The sequence below is a fragment of the Platichthys flesus genome, chromosome 18 (assembly GCF_949316205.1).
Source record: "Platichthys flesus chromosome 18, fPlaFle2.1, whole genome shotgun sequence".
Taxonomy (NCBI): Eukaryota; Metazoa; Chordata; class Actinopteri; order Pleuronectiformes; family Pleuronectidae; genus Platichthys; species Platichthys flesus.
The window spans coordinates 10965479-10983191 of record NC_084962.1 but is presented as its reverse complement, the minus strand read 5'-3'; the positions used below and the strand labels follow the sequence as shown (position 1 = coordinate 10983191).

The 17713-nt window shown below is 42.1% G+C and overlaps 3 protein-coding genes across 7 annotated transcripts in view; 2 read left to right on the top strand and 1 right to left on the bottom strand.

The window, feature by feature from the left end:
• nbas (NBAS subunit of NRZ tethering complex) overlaps positions 1-6075 on the bottom strand; it is a 145421-nt gene extending 139346 nt beyond the window's left edge. Inside the window, exons 1-6 of the mRNA XM_062411298.1 lie at positions 5977-6075; positions 5532-5583; positions 4479-4515; positions 2118-2195; positions 1413-1460; positions 227-270 (exon numbers count right to left, since the gene is read on the bottom strand). Coding sequence (XP_062267282.1) covers positions 227-270; positions 1413-1460; positions 2118-2195; positions 4479-4515; positions 5532-5583; positions 5977-6069 — 352 coding nt within the window. The 5' untranslated portion in view covers positions 6070-6075. The remainder of the gene's footprint in view (positions 1-226; positions 271-1412; positions 1461-2117; positions 2196-4478; positions 4516-5531; positions 5584-5976) is intronic.
• Positions 6076-6295: 220 nt separating this feature from the next.
• ddx1 (DEAD (Asp-Glu-Ala-Asp) box helicase 1) lies at positions 6296-12983 on the top strand. Its single transcript, XM_062411840.1, has 26 exons — positions 6296-6403; positions 6524-6575; positions 6670-6733; positions 6832-6861; positions 7229-7325; positions 7416-7463; positions 7606-7689; positions 7813-7896; positions 7983-8059; positions 8164-8236; positions 8355-8431; positions 8522-8636; positions 8853-8991; positions 9180-9240; positions 9363-9461; positions 9622-9711; positions 10035-10223; positions 10325-10376; positions 10553-10699; positions 10976-11067; positions 11151-11223; positions 11383-11455; positions 11600-11642; positions 11749-11844; positions 12069-12189; positions 12431-12983. Exons 1-26 carry the CDS (start codon positions 6388-6390, stop codon positions 12559-12561), a joined length of 2223 nt encoding a protein of 740 aa, XP_062267824.1. The 5' UTR covers positions 6296-6387; the 3' UTR covers positions 12562-12983.
• Positions 12984-14331: 1348 nt separating this feature from the next.
• The window catches only part of LOC133973133 (intersectin-2-like), a 36536-nt gene continuing 33154 nt past the window's right edge, over positions 14332-17713 (top strand). For 3 of the 5 annotated variants that reach the window (XM_062410790.1, XM_062410788.1, XM_062410789.1), the window contains exon 1: positions 14341-14465. The gene's annotated coding sequence lies outside the window, so the exon portion shown is untranslated. Of the gene's footprint in view, positions 14466-17713 lie in introns of all 5 variants that reach the window. The other 2 variants (XM_062410787.1, XM_062410786.1) reach the window with 2 other exon arrangements.

The following is a 17713-nucleotide window of genomic DNA, read 5'->3' as shown; positions in this document are numbered from 1 at the left end:
TGACCCAACCTGACCCCAACCTGAATATCATTTCAATAGTGTTGTCCAAACCCGGCCCCTCTTCACATCAGGTCGGTTATCCACACTTTTAAAAGTACCACACAAACTGCCGCACAATAACATCACATTAATTGTACACAACAAATGTGTTGTTGAGTGAGCTAAACTGTATTTATTACAGTTAACTACAGTATTTGATTGAAAGAACAAGTAGAGGGGGTCTTACCCTGGCACTTCCCAATGACTGAACCAAAGTCATCTCTCACAGACCTGAGGAGCAAACAGACATGAACAAAGTGAAAGAGCAGTTTCATTACACATCACAACCAGGATACACGCACACACACACACACACACCCACACACAAACACACGTGTAGCCTCATACGCCCTGGTGTACGGTAGGTTATAACAGCCACTGATAGCCTGCCAACTCAAGTAGCTCGATGGATCAAGCAGACAGGGCCTTCAGAGTAGCCGGCGCTTGGACAGACTCTTAACAGAGCTCAGTGGATAAGGCCTTGAGCTGACATCACACTCACTCACACCAACTAATGCCATGAAACAAGGCCATAAAACACTGTGATTAAACAGCAGCACTGTGAACAAAGGACACAAGAGAAAAGCAAAGCATCGTGGCGGAGTGATAGAAGCGTATTTCAATTACAACAGGTCAACACATTAAGCATTAGCATTAATCTGATTGAAGTGAACAATAGAGTGTGTATGAAAATAACTTGTGATTATAGGGCCAAAAGGTACATTGTCTTTTGAATCAAGGCTTCACAAAGTCAGGTTTGTTGCTTATTAGCCTCTGCAGAGCGAGACAGTGGCTAACAGTGAGAGAAGTGACTGTTTTTATACATTTGAACAAAAACATGTTTTCACTTGGGTTATTGAGGGCACATTTTAAATTTAAATCTAGAAGACAATAAGGAAAAAGGCTCTGAATACTGTCTGAAGCCACTGTAATCTTCCAACCGGGTTCATTGCTATTGATTTTCATTTCAATTTTGCTTCATTTAAACCAATATACTGTGTCAATAGAGCAAACTGCTGAGTGGGTGGGTTTGCTCTGTGTAAGAGGGAAATTGGATATGTGTCTGAAAATAATTACAACCACTAAAAATGAGCACAAACATACTTGTGTGCTTTGGACTCTTTCTCTCACACACACGCGCACAAATAATGAAAACATTCTGGGAGCACTGGTAATTCTAAATTGTTAGCATTAGTTTCATGTTGCCTGAAGGACCAAAGGGAGGCAAACTGTTTCAGCACAAGCAGAGACTTAAGCACTTTTTGATAAGAAACATGAGGTGCGATAAATCACCCCATCAATTACATGGCATTCTACGACTTTCAGGTACAGATGAGGGCCTCAAACAGCGGGATGGGGGTCTCAGTAATTACCTAATCTCCACACACTGGTCCTGAACCACTGCCAAGAGTTTGCCATTACTGTGGAGAAAAACAAGAGAGGGGTTAGGAACGAACAAGAGAAACGAAGAAATGAGAGAGAACACAAAGAGAGCGGGAGGTGAAAGGAGTAAATGGGGTAAAATAAGCGAACAATAAATAGAAATTCTCAGCGGGAGCTGAAATAAAGACCTTCCAAGGTGATTAGGGAAGACAACTCACGGTTATCAGTGGCAATGCACAACAGAAAGTGTTGTGTAGCCGAGTTTGAATGGGAGAGACTCAAAGTAGTTGGGTGGCGAGCAGGAGTGGTAATAATTGGGAGCATTAAAGAGAGCAAAGAGAGGGAATGAAATGAGAGAGTAAGATATAAGGGCAGACAGACCAAATTGGAAGGATCAAGCACTTCAAACTAATGGACATGTGCAGTGTCAATGGACCATGCTTAACACGGTGCTACTTGGTTGAATCTATAGCCAATTAAATCCCACCTTTCTACTTGGTTTGTCTGTTCAAATGAGAACAATTAAAGTTGAGGTGGGGGACGCAGGGGGATAAAGGAAACTGGGAGAAGGGGAAAGTTTAGTGGATGTCAGCAACAGAGGAGCCCGCAATCAAGTATTGATCGCAATGAGAGAGAGAGTGTGCGTGTGTGTGTGTGTGTGTGTGTGTGTGTGTGTGTGTGTGTGTGTGTTGCACCTTGCAAGCACCAGCTGCCAGTTGATCTGCTTGTTTGCCAGACGGACAAGACCCAGAGGCAGAGAGGAGCCGGAGGGACTGAGATTCATCGGATCAAACAAACAGTGCAGTTAGGAAAAATGTGCACATTAACAACTGATGCTCTTTTTTTCTGATAGTCTTATCCTATAGTAATTGTCTAGTATTCCTTTATAATAACACTTAAAGTTCCTCTTAAGACACACTGCTATAGAAGAGACAGTGTATCTGAATCCTACAAATACTCTTCATTCCCTCCCACTATCCAGAAAATTAAGCTAAAATATCCCAGATACACATTTGGAGCCTGTTTGCACAGAACTAATCAGGAACTGGAGCCCCGGTGTGAGACTGATCAACAGAACGTGATCAGTCTCTGTCCATCATTACATTTTTATAGAATCAAATAACCATCTGGATTAGATCTTATTAGAGTGATGTATACCCTGGCCTGCACATACCATATCCCAATCAATTACTTACACACACCACACAAGCACGTACACGGGCACACGCACATGCATGCGCACATAGCTTGCCCAGCAATGCTAGCATTCAAGCTGGGTAAAAAAACTTCAACATTTTATCAAATATCAAAAATTCTTTATGAAGTTCCTCCTTCGCAGATACTGTTACCTTTGGGAATTCTTCTGAATAAAATATGTCCCCAGAATTAGGATTTTTGATTCACTTTCTTATTTTAGGGGGGAGATTTTATATTTTTATATCGCTTAGTCTCAGTGATTCCTTCAGATGTAATCATAATCAATTTCATATGTCCATCACATTGAAGTACTCTTGGCTATAGCACATATGCAATGTCTGCTTCATACAGTCTTTTAGTTTTTTTTTAGGCTTTGTCCTACTCCAATACGTTTTCATTTTTGAAACAAGGTTATTCTCTTTCGCTCTTTGAAGACACAGACATTTTAAGTTACAGTGTGTTTTCCATTTCATTACAGTTTATGTATGATTTAAGTTTTTTATATTAGACTAAAGTTCATCACGGTGAATCATGATGGTGTAGAATAGTAACCAGGACGACTGCTGTTTGACAGAAATATACTGTATCAGTAAAACTAAATTGCTCGATACTTCTCCCACTTCAACAAAAATGTCACAGCATGACTCAAAATAACTGTCTTCAGTTAAATCAAATAAAAACCCAGATTCTAATCCAGGAAAAAGGGAAGAGCTGAGAAACAAGACTGGCTAGGGGAGCCTTTAAATATTTAGCAAGGTTATTGATGGTACAAGCTAACCACATGCTGAGAGGATAAGCAGGCCTTGATGCTGGAGAGCATTACACAGTCATTACACATTACACAGGCCTCTAACACGTTACCTCAGATAGTGAGAGCACGGTGAACAAGGTCAGTGTTTTCAGGTTCACACTGATATAAATGATTTTTAAAATCTGAAGCTTTCAAAAATTTTAATCGAAGATTGCTTCGGGGAAGTTTTAGTGCAGTGGATTTGATGTAGCAGAGCTCAGCTAAAGCATGTCAGAGTGAAGAACCATTTAATCTGTTGCAAAATAATACGTTGCCCTTAAAAGAGTGTGTGGGATCTATGGGCAGAAAGGATAGTTTTTATAATGATGTTTTTGTCACCTTAAAGTGAGAACCTCTGTGTGTTTGTTTATTTAGAATGTGCTCTCATCTGAAGCAGGTCTTCTTCCATAACGTCTGCAGCGTTTCTACAGTAGCCCGGAAAGGACAAACCAAACACTTTTTGGTTTGTCCTTTCCTATTGTACCTTCACGGCTAGATTTCACAAAATCTCACTCACCTTTAAATTCTGTTATGCTATAAATCAGAGACTCCAACGTATCAGCTTAACTTATGTTATGTTGAAGAAATGTTATATATTGAGTTGCTACCACCTCCTTAATGCGGGACGCCTTGAAAATGAGATGATTCATCTCAATGGGGTTATCACTCTGATTAATTTCCAAATACCAGGCAGGCAACTACACAGCAAAAGTAAACAATTAAATGCGACCCAAAGCAATAAAAAGAATTAGGGCAAAGAATTTTTAATTCTATTACTATTTCAATAATTTTTGTGAAGGAGCTGATCTTAGAACTTAGATCTTCTTGCGCAAAAACTTCTGGATACATAGAAAAGCTAAATTGTATATAAACCTAATAACACTACATATTAAAGTAATGTTTATGTTTTCATGCTGTTTTTGACATTTAGTCAAATATAGTGAGCCACATACATAAAAACATACAAAATCTCATATCACAGCCTTATGATGTGTTACTCCTATACTGGCCAAAATAAAAGCATGTTTGTCGTCAGCCTCTGGTGTTAGAATAATGATGGTGAGCTCACCTGTACCATAAGTAGTGTAGAATTAAGCGGAATGGCCCTGTAAGAAATGAATCACAGTTAGTATGCAGAATAATGACTTATTGTTTTGAATCAGTGCATGCAAATCGTATGTCACATTCTAAAGTAAGAGGGAATAATATAAAGTGAAGCTTCTGGGGGATTCAGTGTCTTGCTGAAGGACAAACAGGATGTGAAAATGTCTCTCTTCACCCAGAGCCAACAACCACTCATCAGCAGCTCAGGCACAGCCTACTCTAGAATTCAGGAGGTAAAATATATGTTTTCTTGAATTTTCAGACACTCTGCGCTTGCATACCTAACATATCATGTAATTGCAAGCTATAATATCCTGCAGACTGAGCTGAATAAAAGTTGGGGATTCCTGCACACATGAGTGTTAACAAGAGGTTTGTGTTAACCTATGCAGGTCGGTGGTTTGATCCCCAGCTCCTCCAGTCCCAACTGAAACCCTGTTTGCTACTGACAACTATTATAAAAAGAGTGTATGAATGTGTGTATAACGGAAAAGGGGCTCGATATAGCAGCACTATATGTTGAGCACAGAGAGCTCAACACATGTGCCAATAGTAAAAACCTGTGCAAATGAGGAAAACAACATCATCAATTTGACCACACTTGGCTGCGAAAAAGCTAGCGAGGTCTGCTACTGGTCAGTGGTGATGGAACGTCACAAAGCATTGAACTACAGCCGGGTTCATCCCTCTTCTGGGTCCTCCGGAAACATTTCCGTTGTTGTTTTTCGCTATTTTTGCACATGGGGTGACTTTTTTTGCATGGGATTTCTTTTTGTGCGTTGAGCTGCAGGAACTAGATGCATATGTGAGTTAAAATAATCTTCTGGAAACTCTCTATAAATACATTTACTGCCTGTTGCCAGCCCTCCACTTAAAGCAGGAGACTATAATCCATGCAAGCTACACATAGACACCTTCACATTGTGGCTTTAATGGTTTGCAGAAGTTAGGTGCGATCCCAACAGCCTGTAAAGAGTCGCGGCCCCGGTCAGTAGCTGAGAGCAGACAGACAACTTACCTGTCACAGCTTTAGCCACGAGTGACGTGTTGTGCTCCTTGTTGCCTCGCACCTGCGCGTGTTGGAAAATGTCACAGGTTAGTTCAACACTCATCTCCTCGTTCCTCAAACAAATACAGTTACAGTAACTAAACGTGGATTTGAAATTAAAGGCTCCATGGATCTATTTCATCCTTGTGGGTACATTCCTGTCAGAGAGGCTGACCGAGGCGACATGTGGATTCTGTCCTTTAAAAACTATTTTATTTACCAACACGAGAGCTTCACCACAACAAGACACGTGATGAGAACGTGAGGATTTGATTGTGTAGAAAAGTTACGGTTGCTACGTGGCTTTGCGCGGCTGATGCTGGTCAACTTTCCGTGGCCATATTTTACAAATAAACCATCAACGCAAGACTCCCACGGCGGGTTGGAAATGGAGGAGAAGTAAAGTGCGACTCACCTGAGTGTCCGTCTCTGGCGGCCATTCGGTAATAACCAGTAGGTCGTATAAAATGTTTTCCTCTTCGCTGTCAATCAGGCTCTGTTCGGCCATGTTTACCTGGTGCAGCTGTCAAAAGTCCACGGTGGTCGGCAGGGGACAAAATACATCAGGGGAACCGCGCTAAAAAACTGTAGTTATTCAATAAAAAAGGGATTTGACGTCTTTACTTGGCGAAACATTTAATATGATTAAAATTTACTGCACAAGTGACCGCACAAGCTTAAGCGTCTATGGTGCAAAGTCTATTAAGGGATAGATTGCAACCCGGAACCAATGTTTGAGGGAACCGTCCCTCTTTACAAGCTGCACCGAGCCGCTATCTGTGAACACGTTGCTTCCGGTGGTGGTGTATTCGCAGTAACAGAAGCAATGGCTGCGTTTGGTGGTAAGAAATCTCCCTTAAATTCATCAGCATGGCGTCGCGTTCATATTTGACTCAAACGCGAAACTACTTAAAAGACTTGGGCTGATTATTGAGTTGTTTGATTTGACTTTTCTTGAACAGAAATGGGCGTCATGCCTGAAATCGCGCAGGCTGTGGAGGAGATGGAATGGCTGTAAGTGACGCAGGCTGAACTTGTACAATCAGTGTTGTTATATAATGATTATATATCACATGTTATCTGATTGATTGTAATCGTTGGGTTTCAGGCTGCCTACTGACATCCAGGCTGAGTCTATCCCTCTCATCCTCGGTGGAGGAGATGTGCTCATGGTCAGGTTGAACTCTTTTGACTCCTTGTTTCAGACACTTGACTTTCCACAGTGCAACTCTTAAACCCTTATTCTCCTTTCTTTCTTTCTTTCTTTCAGGCTGCAGAAACCGGCAGCGGTAAAACAGGGGTAAGTACATCAGAGCCACGCAAATCTAGAATACAACTTAACCTGTGCAGTTTGCATTTAATATTAATAATACAAATCCTAACTTTATTTGTGAGGCACTTATCTAAACAAAGTGACAAAGGGCTTCACAAGCATCCATGGCAAAAAGATAAATGAACTCAAATAAAAGGTTTCCAATTAAGCAACATTTTGTGGGCCAAATCACAATAATTTAAAGACACAGTTGTGTAACCATCCCATTTGAGCTCTGTCAGACTCGTGGTTATGATAAAAATATGGTTTAATTGTTAGTGAATTAGAATTTAATCATCTGATCAAGTGGCATAAAAAGCTGAAGTGTCACTCTCGTCACTGTTCTCACCTCCAGGCCTTCAGCATCCCAGTGATCCAGATTGTGTACGAGACCCTGAAGGACGAGCAGGAGGGCAAGAAGGGCCGAGCCTCCGTCAAGTCCGGAGGAGCAAGTGAGATCACCTGCAGTATCAGTGACCTGTCTGTTTACAGTCTGTGATGAGTGGAGCAGCTAAAATGTGCTCTCTTTTTTTTTTTTTCAGTTTTCAACAACTGGCAGATGAATCCTTACGACCGCAGTACAGCCTTCGGTAAGAGCAGGAAATCAAACAGGTGGTTTTGTAACCGAGCACTGCAGGACAGTCCAACCTGTTGCAAGTCCAATTGCATGTAGTCCAGCTTTGCGCTCGTGTCGCCTCTCCTCAATGTCACCTTGTGTTTTTACCCTTCAAGCAATCGGGGCAGATGGACTGTGCTGCCAGAGCAGAGAGTTTAAAGAGTGGCATGGCTGCCGCTCTACAAAAGGTGTAACCAAAGGTATGTAATGCACTTTTTTTTCCTAAACAAAATCCAAACAATGTATTTCTTAAGGAAAATCGAAAGATCATAGCTTCCATTTGTTAAAGTGACCTATCCTTGTTTGTGTGTTTTGTTGTCCAGGGAAGTACTATTATGAGGTGGCCTGTCACGATCAAGGTCTGTGCCGGATCGGCTGGTCCACCAGTCAGGCAGCACTGGACCTGGGTAAGCTCTTCTACTTTACTGCTGTGAAGTGTGTCAGCTAAAATAATGTTTTTCAATAGACCACTCATAAAATCCTTTCTCTACAGGAACTGATAAATATGGCTTTGGTTTTGGAGGAACTGGAAAGAAGTCCAACAACAAGCAGTTTGACAGTTACGGAGAGGTAACAGTTGATGGACGATCATTGTGTTTAGATTTGTGTGCAAAAATGAGGATAATTTATATCTTAAAAACGAATTCTCTCTTTGTTATCTTGCGCCTTTGCAGGAGTTTACCATGCATGATACTATTGGATGCTACCTGGATCTGGACAACAGTCAAATGTCCTTCTCTAAAAATGGTGGGTTCTCAGGGGTTCTTTTCATTTTTTTTTTTATTTAGTTATTAATCTGTAGTTATAAGTAAATAAAAAAGCTTATAGTTCTTTTCCCTTTTTTATCGCTGGTTTCTTTTTGCAGGTAACGACCTCGGTGTGGCTTTTGAGATCCCTCAGAATCTGAGGAGTCAGAGCTTCTTTGCCTCCTGTGTGCTTAAGGTAACACAACAGAACCATTCAAATGTCAGGTTGGAAAAAATAACGACTGCGTTAAACACTATAAAAATGGCGTCTTTTATTTTGTGCCAGAATGCAGAGCTTAGGTTCAACTTTGGCGGAGAGAGCTTTAAAAACGCCCCAAAAAGTGGGTTCGTTGCCCTGGATCAGGCACCAGAGGGCCACTGCGTCAAATCCTCTCAGGCAGGTCTGTGGACAAGACACACACACACACCAATATAACCTTTAAAAGTATCACTGATCATTTGACATTGAAGTGAAAACCCTTCACAATAAAATCCCATTTTCTGTTCACATTTTTAACACACAAATCACAAAATCTCCTTTTGAGAAGAATCACCACCAAAAAGACGACACTGATCGATTCCTTTATTGAGTATCTGTCCCTTGTCTTCCTTTGCAGGCAGTGCTAAAGTCAGTCAGGTGAAATCCTCCTCCAATGCACCCAAAGCCCTGATCATCGAGCCGTCCAAAGAATTAGCAGAGCAAACTCTCAACGTTGTCAAAAACTTTCAGAAATATGTAGAAAACCCAAAACTCAGGTAGGTTATACAGAGCTGCCTCAGACACTGGTCGACACAAACCTGATTCCTTTTGTGTTCCACTGTGTTGTGCTGTTTCATCGTGCACTACATTTGTCTGCATTTATAGATACAGTTGTAATACCAATTTGATACCAGCAGATGGAGTCAGTGCTCACTGTTTAATTTAACCCCCCCTGTCACTGCAGGGAACTGCTGGTGATCGGTGGTGTGCCTGCCAAGGATCAGCTGGCTGCTCTCGAACAGGGGGTATGTGAGATGTCACGTTTCCAAACACTTCTTATTAAAAAAAAAAATCTCCGTCGCTCGTCATTAATCTTCACCTCTCTCTGCCTCTCCCTGTGTTATGTCTTCGCCTCGTGGTTCATCAGATTGACATCGTGGTGGGAACGCCCGGCCGACTGGACGACCTCATTTCCACTGGGAAACTCGTTCTGTCCCAAGTCCGCTTCCTTGTCCTGGACGAGTGTGTAGGTTCAACAAATCTGCTGCACTTTAAAGATTTATGTTTCATCAGATCCACAGATTGTCACGGCCGATAATGTTCGAATACACTTTTAATGGTTAGTGTGTAAAGCCTCACTATCCCCGATGCCAATAACAATGTGTTTGGATTCTGTGTGTCCTCAGGATGGCCTCCTCTCAGCAGGATATACAGATTTTATCAACAGGGTCCATAACCAAATCCCGCAGGTCACCTCTGATGGCAAGAGACTGCAGGTAACACTGGATAAGGTTGCATTTGTTACAACAAATATTTCACTGTAAAGGCATAATCCATTTTCCATGTTTTTAAATGGGAGCTACAGATGGATCAGATTAATATTTCGACAACTCTGTCTGGCCAGTTAACAAAGTTGCCCATTAATCTACATATTTTATTTTAGTAACAATAATCCCAAGAGTGTGTTTCATTTCCAACTTCAAGCTGTAGAATTTAAAGAGCTGGGAAATCCACCAAAAATATTTTCTTTTTTTTCAAAATAATTTATGAAGGTGATTGCAGCACTTTTTCTGTTTTATTTCTCCCCCCTCCCCCCCAGGTGATAGTGTGCTCCGCCACTCTGCATTCCTTTGACGTGAAGAAGTTGTCCGAGCGCATCATGCACTTCCCCACATGGGTGGACCTGAAGGGCGAGGACTCCATCCCAGAGACGGTCCATCACGTGGTGGTGCCTGTCAATCCTAAGACCGATCGGCTGTGGGAGCGACTGGGAAAGAACCACATCCGGGTAAGTGCCACAAGCTTGTGTTTGGTTGGCATGTCTTTCTGTTGGTGCAGATGATTGTGTTGACCCAGCGTTTCCTCTTTTATCTGTTTTTCTTTGGTTAGACTGATGAAGTCCATGCCAAAGATAACACCAGAGCAGGAGCCAATTCTGCAGGTAGGAGCAGATTTTGGACTGTTTGATTTTATCACTGTAATAAAACATGTGACGTCAAGCTTTTGAACGACCTCTCCTATTAAATGAACTTCACAGGGAGTTAAGTTGTGCTATATATAAAAATGCTGATGTTCAATCGAGCCTTCAGTAACAACAAATGTGTTTTTGTGTTTCAGAAATGTGGTCCGAGGCGATCAAGCTGCTGAAGGGCGAGTACACGGTGCGCGCCATTAAAGAGCACAAGATGGACCAGGCCATAATCTTCTGTCGCACCAAGATCGACTGCGACAACATGGAACAGTACTTCATCCAGCAAGGAGGAGGTAGGAGGAAGAACTGCTTTTGAGGCTCCTCAGACCTGGTAACATCAGTCTCATGTCAGTCACAAGTAGATGCTACCGGGATGCATTGTTGATCCAATCACCACATGCAGAGCTGGTCTGTCCTCTTGTTATCAGGTCACCAGAGACAGACGTTGACACCAGGCCTGAACAGGAGCTTTATCTATACTTGTGTACCCACACATTACAATCAAGTAACGTTTACACATTAAATACAATACTTCCCCCCCCCCCCCTTTCACAAATTCTTGTCTTCAGGTCCAGACAGTAAAACCCACCAGCTGTCTTGTGTTTGTCTCCATGGCGATCGCAAGCCCAACGAGCGGAAAACTAACCTGGAGCGTTTCAAGGTGAGAGAAGGAAAACACACCGCTACTCTTTGACAAAGTTTAATGAGCTTTCCTGTATTTTAAGTTATCTTTGTATCTTTCAGAAAAAAGAGGTGAGACTGCTGGTCTGCACGGATGTAGCCGCCAGAGGAATTGACATCCACGGAGTTCCTTACGGTAAGAGGAATGCTTCAGACTTTTACAATAAGAGTTAAAACTCTTTTCATTAATTTTTTGACATACCCTTTCAAATGCTTATTTATCTTTGGATTTCTTGGCAAATGCAAGTCCTCTCTCTGCCACTTGTTCTCACAACGTTCATCTTTTCTTCTCCAGTGATCAACGTCACGCTGCCAGATGAGAAGCAGAACTATGTCCATCGTATCGGAAGAGTTGGTAGAGCTGAGAGGTAGATTTTATGAATGAGTTGCACTTATTCATTTTACTATTGTCTTATCGTGCAGTCTGTGTTTGTAGAACCACACGGAAACGATCAAATTCATCCTCACTGCGACCTGAAATCTTAATATTTTCATTTCCCTTCAACCCACAGAATGGGACTGGCCATCTCCTTAGTTGCTATGGAAAAAGAGAAGGTAGGTAGACTGGTAGAAGTACAGACTCTTAATTTAAACTAAACATAGACTTTTTTTAAATGATTGTCAGTTGACTTGACCTCAATGCATCTCTCCATGTGTGCAGGTGTGGTACCACGTTTGCACGAACCGGGGCCGAGGCTGCTACAACACCCGACTGAAGGACGAGGGCGGTTGCACCATCTGGTACCAGGAGAAAGAGGTATAGAAAGATGGAGGCAGACATGTTCCTGTTGTTGTAAACACCTCTGACCCTGCAAGCTTTCTGCTGCGGTCTTCACATGTAAAAGATAAATTCTTGGGAAAGTCCGAACTGGACAATTTCTGAAGGTCATGCCTGAAAGCGGCTTACATGACGTCACAACCCGCTCTTTGTGCACTCTTAATCCTCGTTGAGACATCTCCCCTCCTTCTCCCTGATCACAGCTCCTGTCAGACATTGAGGAGCACCTGAAGTGCACCATCACCCAGTGTGAGCCGGACATTAAAGTACCGTTGGATGAGTTCGATGGAAAGGTCTCGTATGGTCAGCGCAGGAAATTGACAGGTATGAGCACCAAGAACTCTTACATGACTTAACTGCAAGAATAGTGACTGAATATCGACTGTAATGAGCTGTATAGTCCTTACATTATATTTCCTGATTAAAATGTCTATTTAGTTTTTAAATTAATTTGTTTTTTAACCCATGTAAAATGGCATTATAAAACTGTAAAACTCTGTATATTCTAATAATACTCATAATTGTTGTTGTTGAGCTTGACCATCAACCTATTGCTCCTCTGTAGGTGGAAGCTACAAGGGTCATGTGGACGCGCTCGCTCCAACTGTCCAGGAACTGGCTAACCTGGAGAGAGAAGCCCAATCTTCCTTCCTGCAATTAGGATACATGCCAAACCAGCTTTTCAAAGCCTTCTGAACAACCCCCCCCTCCAGCACTAACACTACAGGCTGCAGATACAGGATTAAGGAAATTGTACATTTTCACATGTTTCAGTGACATGATGCTGAATCTTTGTGCAAACGAGCCACTAAAGTAATATTTTAAGTTTGGTGTCCACTCAGACGTACAAACACAAACATAACTTATAAGTAACTTGCATCAAATGTATATTTATAGGTTTTTCTTTTATTTCTCCTCCCAACATAGATTTATTATTTGCACTTAAAGGCCTTTCATGAACTGGAAACCTAATTTGCTATATTTTGTCCTTTTTTTTCTGATTTATTCAACTGAGTGAATATTTAAGTTTCCCCCTCGAGTGATTGACTTCAGGTTCATTGCATTTAAGTGGCTCGATTGTTTTCTGTTCTGAAATAAACTCTAGTGGCTCAGTTAAATTTATTTTTCCAATAATATTTATTAAACTAATAACAGTGTTGTGCATGAACAAACGCAAAAGAATGCGTTCATTGACCTTTCACTTTTATGAGAACGATGAACTGGCCCTTGAAATTGCCCTTGAAGGATATTTAAGATTTTCTTTTATGGACAACTCCGGTTAATCACAAGCTGCACAAACCAAGCAAGAGCAGCAGAGGAACCCAGCAGCCAGCAGGGGGCAGCTTCAGGTCATCACAGCAGACTGTGTTTCTTGTAAGGCGTCTTAAGAGAAGGCTAGAAAAGTATGTTAAATCATCCAGTATCTAAAAGTCAAAAATATAAAAGTAACTTTTAAAGTAAGGCTGTCAAATATATGTAGTAAAGTAGAACATATTTTCTCTGACGTGTTTATCAAAAGCAGCATAAAATGACACGGACACACGCACACGGTAATTTGTTCATAGACTTGAAGTGCCTAGATCCTCGCATCATCATCAGGCAATGTGATCTAGTCGGTAGAGCGTTAGTTCTTCAACAAGAAGGACCTGGGTTCGAATCCTACACTTTCCCATCTTCAAGCTGGCAATAAACTGAATTTTTGAAATTGGCAGGATATCTCCTATTAGTTGCAAAATATATTACACTATGTAAATTTAAATTAATTCTATATAAAAACAGGGGGAAAAAATGCGCAGTAGGCTAGGCTTCTGCGCAGGATGTGCGCAATGGGCTTCTGCGCAGGATGTGCGCGCGCATTTATTTTTTATTTTTTTTATTTAATTTAATTTAATTTTAACTTTTATATTTAATTTTATATTTAATTTTTCATTATAATCATAATTTCACCGCGCTGGTTCAGGGGTTAATGATGCTGGTCTTCACAGGTGACTGACCTACTCACGCCTTTAAAGGTAGTTTTTCATCTACAGTATAAAATACTATTTCATATTACAGAAATATTTAACTTTGGACATGCTGGTGTTGAATATGATCAAATCAACTGATGTTCAGATAAGTGAACGTGCCTTCAAAATAAAGGCCTAAAGTACAAGGGAAAGTGAATATTTGATGTGAATACACTGTATGGGCAGGTTGGTTAAATCCATCCATCCATCCACCTACTTTTCAATCTATCCATCCACCTACATTTCAATTTCTCTATCCCCCTACCTTTCTATCTATCCATCCATCTAGCTATAAAACTGTTGATGTCGCTGGAGCCTGAGCGTCTTATTTTGGAAAAGACAACCGGAAGTAATTTGTGAAACAATGATTAGCTTGATTTCCCGTGTGGAGAGAGACACGCCCATTCCCAGAGCACACCGCCCTGGCTGCAGGATCCTCTCCTCCTCTTCCTCCTCCTCCTCCTCCTCCTCCTCAGCAGCAGAAGAAGCAGTGAGGTGGTTTAACAGCCTGGATGTCGGATCTCAGCTGCTCCACCGCAACAGGTAAATGAACAGAATCCACGTGAATGCGGCTCGGATCCGAAGTAAATGCAGGTAAGAGTCACGCGCTGCTCCATTAAAACCATCACCTTCACACAGGTCGGCTGTGCAGCGTAGCAACACGGGCACTGGGGCTCCACTGGCTGCAGCTCAAGGTGTGATCAGTGTTTGACTGCCCCTTCAAATCTGTGGATATCCTGAAGCTGCCGGAGTGAGATCCAGCCTCTTGTCTTCTAGTCAGGGGAAGAAAAACCAATAGAGACTGGGAAGAAAAGGGTTTTCAGAATATTCAGTTTCAAATGACTAGTCTGACTTAGGTTAAAGAGACATTCATAATAAGTGACCAAATCGAGGAAGATGGGCCACTCATTTCCCCTGTGTTGTCAAGAGAGCGTCAGGTGTCTTGAATGTGTGGTGAGGTCATCATTGGGAGGATGTTTCTTTGAGGTTTAAAATATGGATTTTAAAGCAGACGTGTGTATCAATATTGGTTTTTGCCTTAGAAAAATAACCCCAGATGTTAAACAAGTGTTCAAACATTCAGCATATTCCTATCTTCAGTTTCTAAATGTCTACTTGTGGTTGCCAAATGATGACATAGTCGTGTAATTTCTGGATTCCCCCCCCCCCCCCCCCCCCCATATGGGTCAGATAAGTATAAGATCGAACTTAGCTTCTCCTTAAAATAGTTTGCAGTTGGACTGGGCGAATTAATATAAACAACAATAATCATCACAATAGGATTTTTCATCTGTAGCAATATCACAGAATTTCTATATATGTACTGTATGTCTATATCCTGCCTGCGCATTGTGGGAGCATAGTGAGGATTGGCCTAAATGTTCTAACCTCATATTTGTGATAAACATTAAATAATGTGACTTTTATAGTGATAATTATTGATTTTTTTTTTTAATCTTTATGCCATTTTTGTCCACATCCTGTATATTGTGTGACATCTATATATAATTTTTAATGTCCAAATACCCACTCGGGTTTAAAGCCATATCTCTGTAAAGCATGGAAAACGTAATAGGAGCATGAGCCCCTCCTGTTCGGAGCCTTATCAGGTGCAGTTGTTATCTCACTCCCTCCAGTTTTTGTGTGTTTGCTGTGGAAACGTTTTTCCAGACATCAGAGCAGTTTTATATTAACGTCTGGGACACCCGGTGTAGCTGTTTATGTATGCTTGTGTTCATTCACTGCAGTATAGACTACTTATAGAGATTGCTTTGTGCGCTTCTGTGTGTGTGAGGGTGTGTGTGTGTGTACGTGAGAGTGAGTGTGTGTTTGTGTGTGTGTGTGCTCTGCTGCTTTAGTGAAAAACAGGAGGTTTTCTTTGCTGAAGTGGCAAAGTCCATTTAAACAGTAGTTCATATGGCACCTGGCCTGATCCCAGGGTCTGTTGCATATCCACCTGCCAAGAAACAAAGAATTACATCACACACACACACACACACACACACACAGAGAGACACACACAGAGTGACACGAACATAAACAATCATCTTCATACTGGAAGTGTGAGCCAAAGGTCATACAGGGTATATGTTTACGTGACAGTCACAGTTTCATGGAGATGAATCCGTCTGTGACAGTTTTATTTTTGGGGTCCAGAGTAAAGTTCTTGTGCTGAAGTGACACAGGTTAGAGACTCTGAGGTCGGAGCTGGTGCTGAGTGTGCGTTTAAAAGATGGGGGAGGGGAGTATCATTGCTCGAGGTGACCCACATAAAAAGGATGGATATAAGAATAATTCTTTCTGGGGGAAGCGTCCTGATTTTCACCTGCAGCACAATACAGGAAAGTGTGTGTGTGTGTGTGTGTGTGTGTGTGTGTGTGTGTGTGTGTGTGTGTGTGTGTGTGTGTGTGTGTGTGTGTGTGTGTGTGTGTGTGTGTGTGTGTGTGTGTGTGTGTGTGTGTGTGTGTGTGTGTGTGTGTGTGTGTGTGTGTGTGTGTGTGTGTGTGTGTGTGTGTGTGTGTGTGTGTGTGTGTGTGTGTGTGTGTGTGTGTGTGTGTGTGTGTGTGCGCGCGCCTCTGTGCTGTTGTGAATGAGCAGGAAAATACAAGCACACATACACACACACACACACACACACACACACACAGGCTTCTTTCTTCCTCCTCGGGCTCAGCAAAGCTTCCTGGGCTGTGTCTGCCAGAACAGAGTGCCCCTCTGTGTGTGTGAGTGTGTGTGTGTATGTGACACACACTCACACACACAGGCCGACGCATTGACATGCACATCCGACTCGGTGCAGCACGGTGCACACAGGTGTCAATCAGCATGCAGGGCAGAGTCAAAGGTTCTTTGATTCATTTTCTGCCTCGGTGCTGTGGGTCAGCAGGCGGCTGGCCCGGATAGTGACTCACACTGTTCCTCCAATCAGAAACTTGAAAAGTGCAACGTGTGGCGTTTCTCCACATCAATACGCCGTCTATGTCGGGGGGGAAACTTCACTTTGGTGGCTGCCACCGCAACAGTGACATCACAAGAGATGGATGGGGGACGAATTTCAGGCTTATTGTTGTCCCCAGATGATTTGCTATGTCAGTGCAATAGACTGATAGAGCCATGGTAAAGTACGCAAGTTCATGATCAGTGGTGGGTCTCTGATTTTTCTAAATCAGGGGCCACAAGTTACACAGAGAGGGGAAGATAATTTTTCCGCTGTCCATGCAGAATTCCTGATTCATTAAGGTTTCACTTCTAATGCCCTCTTTACTGGAGCTCTATAGCTCTGAGCAAAGCCACACATCATTGATAATATATTGAAAATTGTTCCTCGTAGGTTTAAGAGGGGTTCTCTCCTGAACCAAACTGAATCCTTCCAACGAGTTCTGTGTTAATCTCTCCAGCAGTTTGAAACAAAAACACAACTTCCTCGGCACAGTTCATAACACTGAATAACAAATCCAATCAAATATACACACACCTCAAATTGGTTTGCTTTTTAATCAGCCAACAAACAAATCAGATAAGGTGTACTCCGACTGCTGTTCAGTGGTTGGATCAGGGCTGACTTCACTTGGAGTATCATTGAGATGTTGGGGGTGAGCTGTCCGCACTGTGGGATTGATTGCTTTTCCGATATCGCTCTGCAACATTACATCTGTCATATCGAGCCAGAGTGAGCTGCAAGCCAAATCAAATCGGAAACGCGTAACGACATTTAACGCTCGCGTTCCTTCCAGCTCTCCTTGGGCATTTTGAGAGCCATGAGGGTATTGAGCACCTGTAGAGGTGGCGGTGGAGTCGGTGTTGTCGTCCTCTGTGACTTGTTGTGTTGCTCTTTATCCAGG